General features: G+C 59.2%; 1 protein-coding gene across 1 annotated transcript; it reads left to right on the top strand.

Moving 5' to 3' along the window:
- Positions 1-243: 243 nt before the first annotated feature.
- Positions 244-8,129, top strand: Tle5 (TLE family member 5, transcriptional modulator). The gene is made up of 7 exons (XM_090341178.1): positions 244-508; positions 1,561-1,658; positions 5,352-5,415; positions 6,268-6,312; positions 6,779-6,841; positions 7,136-7,210; positions 7,320-8,129. The coding sequence occupies exons 1-7, from the start codon at positions 482-484 to the stop codon at positions 7,539-7,541; spliced, it is 594 nt and encodes a 197-aa protein (XP_090197304.1). The 5' UTR covers positions 244-481; the 3' UTR covers positions 7,542-8,129.
- Positions 8,130-9,347: the final 1,218 nt, after the last annotated feature.

Here is a 9,347-nt window from a genome sequence, read left to right as displayed (position 1 = left end):
AGGGGGTCCCCACCCCCCTCCTGCTCCAGGGGCGGGGCGCGCCAAGGTCACCGCGAGGGCGGGGTGGGAGGGTGGCGAGGCCGCGCACGCGCGTCCCCCCTCCCGGCGGCGCGCACGCGCATCCTCCCGCGGCGGCGCGCGGCGCGTCCCCCTGGCCCGGCGGCGCGCACGCGCGTCCCACGTCCCCTTGGGTGGCGCGCGCGCGCGCGGCGGCGGCAGCGGCGGCAGGTGGAGCCCGAGCGTCCGCAGCAGCCGAGCCGCGGCCTCCGCCGGCGTCGCCGCCATTAGACAATAGGAGCGGGCGGGCGGGCGGCGGGCGGGGCGCGGGGCGCGCCGGGGCCGGGCGCGGGAGGGGGCGCAGCGAGCGGCCCCCGGAGTTGCCGATCGGCGCCGGGACAAAGGCGCGGCCGCCCGGCGCCCCGAACAGCCCGAGTCGGGGCGCGCAGTCGGGGCGCAACCCGCGCCCCCCGCCGCGACTGACATGATGTTTCCACAAAGCAGGCATTCGGTAAGCGGGGCCCCGGGCCTGTCCCCCGACCCCCGGCCTGCCTGCGCCGCCGGCCCTGCGCCCCGATCCTGGGCCCAGAACGCCCGTCCCAGGCCCTGCAGCCCTGTCCCGAGCCCTGCGCCTCCAATCCGGGTCTGCACCTCCGTCCCGGGCCCTGAACCCCAATCCGGCCTGCGCCTCTGTCCCGGCCCTGCGTCCCCGATTCCGGCCGCGCGCCCCCATTTCGGGCCCTGCGCCCCCCATGCCAGCCACGCACACGGATCCCCGCCGTACACCCTGTGTGTTCCCCTCCCCACCTCCAGCCCCCCAGTCCCGGGCCTGCCCCCTCATCGCGCTCCGGGCCCCGCGCCCGTCCCCTCCCGAGAACCCCCTCCCAGCTCGGCGTCCTGAACCCGGCGGCCCCCAAACTCCCAGGCCCCGCGCCGGCTCCCCGACACCCCAGCACCCCGTCTTCCGGGCCCGGCGTCCCCAGCAGCTCCCCTTACAGGCCGGGTCTCCCCCGGACCGGGCCTCGCAGCGCCCCCAGCCGCGGCCGGGCTTGGGCGGCCTTGGCCTCGGCCTGGGCGCCCCGGAGCCCCGCAGGCCCTTCGCGGGGCGGAGCAGGTCGGGGTGGGGGGAGGCGATCCGAGGGGTGCGCGCCCTCCCTTTCCCGGACGAGCCCATGCGGAAGAAGGGCGCTGGAACCCCGGGATGGGACACCCCCTCCCCGCCCCGGAAGATTTGGGGTGCTGGGCCAGGCGCTTATTGCCCGGGGCTTCGCAGGGCCTAGGTTCCCCCCCTACACGCCCGCAGACCCCTCCGGAGGTTGTGGGATGCTGGTGCGTGGACTCCCCGGGGGGCTCCCTAAGGGGGTCACCCCCCACCGCGGCCTACGGCGCACCCCCAGCCTGGAGGCCGGGCCGGCGCGGTGGGAGGGCGAGGCGGGCGGGGCGCCCCGGGCGGTAAACAGCGGCCCAGGAAGTGGGGCGCGGGGGAGGGGCGGCAGGCAGCTGCGGGGGGGAGGGGAGCGGGGGGAGGGGAAGGGGCCGCGCTGACCCCCCCTCCCGCCGCAGGGCTCCTCGCACCTCCCCCAGCAGCTCAAGTTCACCACCTCCGACTCCTGCGACCGCATCAAGGACGAGTTCCAGCTGCTGCAGGCTCAGTACCACAGGTGAGCCCGGGCCTGGGCGCGGGGAGACCGGGGTGACCGGGGGGGGGGGGGGGGGGGGGGGGACACCGTCCCAGGATCTGGGCCGCAAGCGCACCTCGGGTAATCCCAGGTAGGAAAGGTGAAGGTGGTGGCTCCCACCTGTAATCCCAGCTGTAGGGGGGCAGAGAGACCCCCGAGGTCAGAGGCCAGCCCTGGGCACCAAGGTGCAGAGACGGCAGCTCAAGCCGCAGGAGGAGTTGAGACAGAGAAGGGGCCCAGAGCAGGGAGGGTTGGCAGCCGGCCACCCTGCCAAAAGGCAAGACGGTAAATAGAGCAGGGGCCCCCAAAGTTAATCCTTTCCCAGAGCCGCAGCCCAGCTTTGGGGGAAGGGCTCCCTGGCATTCCACAGACTTTCCGGGCACAGGACCACAAAGGGAGGAAAAACTATCCCTGACTCAGAGAGGTTGGGGAATTCACACAGGTGCCCAGCAAGACGGCCAAGCTGGGGCTCCCACGTGGTCCCCTCTTCAGAAGGCAAATCCCCACAGCAGGGGTGTGGGGAAGGGGTTGGCCTAGGTTTTGTTTTGTTTTTTGCCAGTTCCGGGCCTTGAACTCAGGGCCTGAGCACTGTCCTTGGATTTTTTTTTTTTTTTTCTCCAGTCCTGGGCTTGGGCTCAGGGCCTGAACACTGTCCCTGGATTTTCTCAAGGCTAGGGCTCTACCACTTGAGCCACAGCACCACTTCCGGCTTTTTGCTACATAGGTGGTACCGAGGAATCGAACCCAGGTCTTTGTGCATGCTAGGCAAGCACTCTGCCACTAGGCCAAACTCCGGGCCCTATCCTTGGATTTTGAAGGCTAGAGCTCTACCACTTGAGCCTCAGCACCACTTCCAACTTCTTTTTTTTCTGTGTATGTACTGTCAAGGAATCGAACCCGGGTCTTCTTCCATGCTACCACTAGGCCAAACTCCCGCCCTGGCCTGGGTTTTATCTCAAGGAGAAAGGGAAGATTAATTAGACATCCATGGCCTTTTGGAATATCTGGCCTGTTTTTTCATGTACCAAGAAGTACTTTGGTCTCCTGTGCTTAATATTTGAGGACCTTATTTATTTTGTCATTTATTTTGTGCAGGTTCCTGGGCCTTGAACTCAGGGCGTGGGTGCTGTGTCTGAGTTTTTTGTTTTTGTTTTGTTTTGCTCACGATTGGGGCTCTATCATTCTATCTTCCACTTGAGCCACAGCACCCCTTCTTGGCCTTTTGGTGACACATTGGAGATAAGAGTCTCACAGGAATTTTCTTGTTCAGCTGGTTTCGAACCAGGGTCCTCAGATCTCATTTTCCTGAGGAGCTGGGATGACAGGCATGAGCCACCAGCGCCCTGGTCATTGAGACTCTTTTAAAGATGAAAAAGCTTAGAGATTGATAAATGAGGCCCCTGGACCCTGACTTACCGTCTGCTGTGGAAGCTTCTAGGCTTTGCCCAGCAGATCTCTGGCTCCTTGCCCACTTCCTGCTAAGCCCTAAGCTTGTCCTGTCCCACTGACCACACACTGCTTTGTGACCTCCAGGGAACAAATCACCTCTGATCTCTGAGCCTTGTTGTGAAACCCCCCCCCCCTTGCTTGTGTGAGAAAAGGGATCCTAAAGATTTGGGAGCACAGAGAGGGGACCTCGAGAGAGAGAGAGGCCCAGGGCAGTCAGAGTCTTGTTAAAACAAGACCAGAATTATAGGATGGTGGAGTGAAATGGTCTGATTTTGTGTTCCCCCTTCCGTTTTCTGGTAGTAAGACATGATGTGTGTGTATATCCATGTACATGTGTGTATGTGTGCTTGCCTGTGCCCCCCTCACACACCCCACACCCCTATGTGCACGCGCGCGTGCACACACACACGCGCACACACACACATATATATACATATATATATATATATATATATGTATATATATATATATACACGGACAAGCCCAGGAAGCATTCAACAGTGGTTTTTTGTTTTTTGGAGAAGGACTGTCAGTCTTGTGGCTTGAACTCAGGTCCTAGGTGCAGTCTCTGAGCTTTTGTCCTCAAGGAAGGGCACTCTACCACTTAAGCCACAGCTCGCCTTCCAGTTTGTTTTTTGTTGTTGTTGTTGTTGTTTTTTGCCAGTCCTGGGCTTGAGCTCAGGGCCTCAGCACTGTCCTTGGACTTTCTCAAGGCTAGAGCTCTACCACTTGAGCCTCAGCACCGCTTCCAGCTTTTCTTATATATGTGGTACCGAGGAATCGAACCTGGGTCTTCGTGCATGCTAGACAAGCACTCTACCACTAGGCCAAACTCCCAGCCCCCAATTTTTTTCTTAATGATAGTAGATGGAAAAAAAACTATGGGGGCCTCCCACACCCAAGGTGTGGAGCCTTCCATTGTGGCCTGGCTAAGCACAGGCCATCACCCATCTTTTAATCTTGCTTTCTTGTTACGCTTTATATAAATGTACTCCAAAATCCAGTCCGGAGGACAGTTTCCAATCCTGCAGGAAGATCTGTACCGCTCGCTGTTTCTCAATCCTTGCCTATAAAAAAAAAAAAAAGAAAATTAGGCCGGGAGTTCGGCCTAGTGGTAGAGTGCTAGCCTAGCATGTACCAAGTCCAGGTTCCACTCCTTGGTACCAGCGTAAACAGAAAAGCCAGGAGTGGCACTGTGGCTCAAGTGGTAGAGCTCTCGCCTTAAGAAAGCCCAAGGACAGTGCTCAGGCCCTGAGTTCAAGCCCCAGGGCTGGCAAAAACAAATAAACAAAAAAAACTATGGGGACCAAAAAGGACCCCAGCTCTAGCTCCCCGCTGTGCGGTGCAGAGGATGGGCAGGCTTCTGGGGTGTTGCTCACCTCAGAGGTGGTTGGGGCCACGCTGCATAGAAGAAATAGCAACTGGAGCTTTGAACCCCTAGAGCTGGGGGCCGGGAGTTGCCTCTCCCCGATTTTAAACTCCTCCAGGGAAATCAGGCACCACCCCCTCTCTCCCCCAGTGAAGCCGTACTCCTCCTCCAGGGAGTCCAGCCCAGAGGTGAACTCACCAACCCGGCCGCTTCTATTTATGTCTGAGCACTGTGTGCCCTTGAGTCACCTGCTCTCCCTCTCTGAGCACCGCTTGCGTCATCCGGGAATGAGAGCATGACTACAGTAACTCCCATTACCTATTTCTATGCTTTTTCCACTGACAGATCTCCGAGGGTGTTCCCTCCTTCCCCCCTCCGCCCGTCCCCTTCTCCACTGTGTGGGTCTTGAACTCAGGGCCTGAGCTCTATCATGTTGAGCCACAGTGCCACTTCAGTTTTCTAGTGGTTCACTGGAGATAAGTCTCATGGACTTTCCTACCCAGGTGGGCTTTGAACTGTGATCCTTAGACCTCAGCCTCCTGGATAGCTAGGGTGACAGGTGCGAGCCACTGGTGCTCCGTTATTCCCTAGTTTTCTGAACTAGATCCCCAATGCTGGTACAAAAAAAGAAAAAGAGGAGAGGCAAAAAGTTGTGCTGGAGGCATGACTCAGTTAGTGGAGTGCCAGCCACAAGCAAGAACGCCCAGCAAGTGCTAGGCCCTGAGTTCAAACTTCAACACCATAAAAGCAAAGAGTGTGAAAGTCTCAACTCTGTAAGAGGTGGGGTGACTGGGCTTGGAGGAGGGGAGCGGAAGAGATGGGACCCCCCCCAACTTTCTGATCTGTGTCTTCCCTAGCCTGAAGCTGGAATGTGACAAGCTGGCCAGCGAGAAGTCGGAGATGCAGCGACACTATGTCATGGTGAGGCCCTGGGGTCCAAGGTGGGGGGGCTTGGCTGCCGCTGCCTCCCCCAGCTGTGTGCACTGTGCCACCCCTGGCCCCTTGCCAGGCCTGGCCCCACGCCCAGGCAGTGGTTGAGGTACCAAACCGCCAAACCTGGGCTGTTGGCTGCCTGGCTGGCCTTGGTGGCCGAGGGGGAGGGGCAGGGATGTCACAGCCAGGAAGTGATGTGGGGAGGGCAGGGGAGGCATGGGGAGGGGCAGGGCCACCCCCCCACACACACTCATCCAGCCTGCTTGCTGCTTAGCCCCGTGGGCCCCTCAGAGGCCCAGTGGGACTCCGTGTCTCCCTTTGCCAGTCCTGGGGCTTGAACTTGAGTCCTGGGTGCTGTCCAGTTTTCAGTCATGGCTAGCACTAGCCAGTGGCAATGGGACTGGGGTCCCTCAGAGGGACCTGCAACCCCAGGATGAGGGTGGGGGAGCACTATCTTAAGGAAGGTTTTGTTAAGCACATGGGACATGGCAGCTGAAGCTTTAGGGTATAAGTAGGAGCCTGCTTGGGTGGAGCCTAAAGAAACCACGTACAACAAATTGCTGGGAAGGAGGGTGACTTTCTGTCCCAGGAGTCCTGAGGAACCATGATTGGAGGGGGACAGGACCAGAGCTGGGGTTGAGGCTTGGTTCCTGCCTTGTTGGTAAGAAAGGGGAAGGCAGTTTATGCTCCAGCAGCAGACAAGACATGGCTAGCAGATCAGGTGGCTGGAATGTGAGCAGGCCCAGCCTGTACCATTGTATCTGTGTTTCTCCCCACTGCCCCCCGCCCGTCCCCCCTCTCCTGCCCTTACACACCCCTTCATCTGTCTCTCCAACACAGTACTACGAGATGTCCTATGGCTTGAACATTGAGATGCACAAACAGGTATGGCTAGTTTCCTGTCCCACCTCTTTCTCCCTCTCCGCCCCTCCTGAGCATGGAGCACCTGCATCGTCCATCCTGTTAGCCTCTGAGCTGGCCAGGCCCTCTCCTCCCCTCTCTTACTCTGTGCAGTGCTGGGGTGTAGCCTAGAACTGCGATTCTCCTGTTCCAGCTCTCTCCATGCAGGCCCTACAGGCCTGTGCCACTGTGCTGGGCTCCCCTGGGCTGGGGGGGGAGGGCTTTCCCCCCCCACTGAGACCCCACTTTTGTTTGCCTTGTTCGCTTTATGGTACTGGGGCTGCTAAACCTGTGGCCACTTGCTGAATGACCCCCCCAAAAGCCCTCCTCCGCCCTGTGGCCTTGTGTCTGCCCTCGATCCTGACCTGGCCCTGCAGACTGGATGGTGACTCCCTCTCCCCACCCCGAGCACCCGTGTGCTCTGTTCCCACGGGATCCTTCTGTATTTCAGGCCGAAATTGTAAAGCGGCTTAACGGCATCTGTGCCCAGGTCCTTCCTTACCTGTCCCAGGAGGTAAGCAGAGCCCCCCCCCCCCCCCAGTATCACAGGACTGGCCCACCCCCTTCCCATTTTGGCTTTCCTTTGAGAACGAGCTTCCTGGTAGCCAAAGCCAAAAGGGGAGGTCAGTGGATCCTGTTCAGAGAAAACTATACAAGGGGAAAAAAAAAATCTCTTGAACCTAGATGCATACCCCAGATCGTGGTAGCGTTCCCTGCAGGGGGGCAGATGTGGGGAGCTGAGAGAGAGATCTAGCCTCAGAACTTTCAGTCCCCCCCCCCACACACACACACTTCTTTCCCACATCAGCATCAGCAGCAGGTTTTGGGAGCCATTGAGAGGGCCAAACAGGTCACAGCCCCGGAGCTGAACTCGATTATCCGGGTAAGTGCCAGGGAGAGATGGGCGGGCAGGGGGAAGCCAGGGGAGGGGAGTGGTGCCCCAACAGCGCTGAGGTGCCTGTCCTCCCCTCCATCCCCCCACCCCTGAGCAGCAGCAGCTCCAGGCACACCAGCTGTCACAGCTCCAGGCCCTGGCCCTGCCCCTGACGCCGCTGCCCGTGGGGCTGCAGCCCCCGTCCCTGCCTGCCGTGAGCGCGGGCACCGGGCTGCTGTCGCTGTCCGCGCTGGGCTCGCAGGCACACCTGTCAAAGGAGGACAAGAACGGCCACGACGGAGACGCCCACCCCGAGGACGACGGGGACAAATCTGACTAGCAGCAGCCCCCGGGGGCAGGGGGGGAAGGGGAGGGGAGAGTGGGCGGGGAAACTGAGGCACAGGCGGGGAGCACGGCCAGCTCTGATGGGCTCCAACCTCCGGTTTCGTATTTATGGTCATTGTCATGTTCACCTGGCACCCCGGCTCCCCTGTCCTTCCCTCCCCTTTCAGCCCCCCTCCCCTTCTCCCCCATCCCTGGAGCACCTGGCCAGCCCATGGGCAAATGGGGGGGATCAGGGTCTCAAAAAATCCCTCGACGCTCAGCACCCCCACTCATGTTCAGTCCTGGCACACTGTTGGGGGATAGTTGGCCACGGCGCCCCCACGCTGGCCCTGCATGTACATGATGGTAGCTGCCCACGCCCCCCTCCCACACGCACCCAGGCACCCCAGATCTGCCATCCCCGCCCCCACCCCCTCCTGCACCCCTCCCTCACTTCTTCTGCTAGCTTCAGATGCAGCGCCCCTCCCCCCAGCCCACCTGGTTCTCCTCCTCACCCGCATAAAAGAGAAAAAGATGGGGGGCTGGAGTCCAGCACCCCACCTTGTCCCTGCTCCCCTTCCCCAATAAAAATGAGGGTTCTAAAGTTGTCTTGGTTTTATTTTGCTATTTTGTTTTGTTTTCTTGCTTGCCTGCCACCCTTTCTCAGCACTCTAGGTTGTCTTCTAAGAAGAGATGGGTTTTTTGTTTCATTTTGAAGTGATCCCTGCGTCCCCACTCATGTCTGTATTTCCACCCCTGCCGCGTGGAAGTCTGTACTGGCTGGCGGGGCTTAGCTGTGCCTTGCAAATAAACATCCCAGAAGGTTGGCCAATGTGAGTGTCTGTGTTGAGGGGACCCCTTTCTCCAGGGGTGGGGGGGCTCCCACTGTGAGGCAGCCTTCAGGACAGGGCACCCCCAGCCTTGGCATGTTGTGTCTCCTTTGCCTTTCCATACCTTGCTCCTAGAAGGTGTTGTGGAGACCAGAGGTCACACAGCAGGAAGTTCAGTGGAACTTTTGTGTGTGTGCCTGGTTTTTTGTTATTTCATCTTTTTGCTCGAGGTTGACGCTATATCACTTGAGCCACAGCTCTGCTTTTCTTTTTATGGGGATTTGTTGGAAATCAGTCTCACAGATTTTTTTTTCTGGGCTTTGAACTGTGGTCTTCGAGTCTCAGCCTCCTGAGTAGCTAAGATTTCAGGTGTAAATCACCAGTTTCTGGTTCCAGCCTGGCTTTTTCTTGTTCTTTTCTGCTTGATTAATTGGGGATGACGGAGTCCTCAGGATTCTCCTGCCTAGGTTGGCTTCCAATCTCAATCTTGCAGCTCTCAGCCTCCTGAGTCTGATAAGAGATGTAAGACTGACTCAAAACACAGCCCAGGCTGATGGCAAAGGCAAGGCATCTGCCTCAGTCCTCAGACAAGGACTCATGAATCTTCCCCTCTAAGGGCACAGCCTTCAGAATACCCACTTGTCTACCTGGGCCTGGACCACTGGACCTGGGGCTGGCCACCCAGGAAACAGGCAAGGGTTGCAGGTCTAGGAGCCCCCATCTTGGTGCTTGGGCACTGTGAGAGTGAACAGCTGGCCAAAGCACCTGTGAACTGTGATCCCACGAAGGTGGGGGAGGGCGAGGGAAGTCCATGGTGGAGATTCATCTCCAGTGACCCATCAGAAAACCTGAAGTGGCACGGTGGCTCAGTGCTGGAGTGCTAGCCTTGAGCAAAAGAGCTCAGGGACAGTGCCCAGGCCCTGAGTTCAAGCCCCAGGACCCACAACAGAAAGAATCACAGAATTCAGGCATGATGCCATCATGAAGAAGCT

The sequence above is a fragment of the Megascapheus bottae genome, chromosome 1 (assembly GCF_031878675.1).
Source record: "Megascapheus bottae isolate mThoBot1 chromosome 1, mThoBot2.hap1, whole genome shotgun sequence".
In the NCBI taxonomy this organism is placed as follows: domain Eukaryota; kingdom Metazoa; phylum Chordata; class Mammalia; order Rodentia; family Geomyidae; genus Megascapheus; species Megascapheus bottae.
Note: the sequence above shows the minus strand (reverse complement) of the source record. Positions and strands in the feature narration are given on the sequence as shown.

Excerpts from the sequence above, each read along its gene's own strand:
- Tle5 (XM_090341178.1), top strand. The coding sequence starts at position 482 with ATGATGTTTCCACAAAGCAGGCATTCG. Across the intron at positions 5,416-6,267 it reads TGCAGCGACACTATGTCATG|TACTACGAGATGTCCTATGG; the intron begins GTGAGGCCCTGG and ends TCTCCAACACAG. Across the intron at positions 6,842-7,135 it reads TTCCTTACCTGTCCCAGGAG|CATCAGCAGCAGGTTTTGGG; the intron begins GTAAGCAGAGCC and ends TTCCCACATCAG.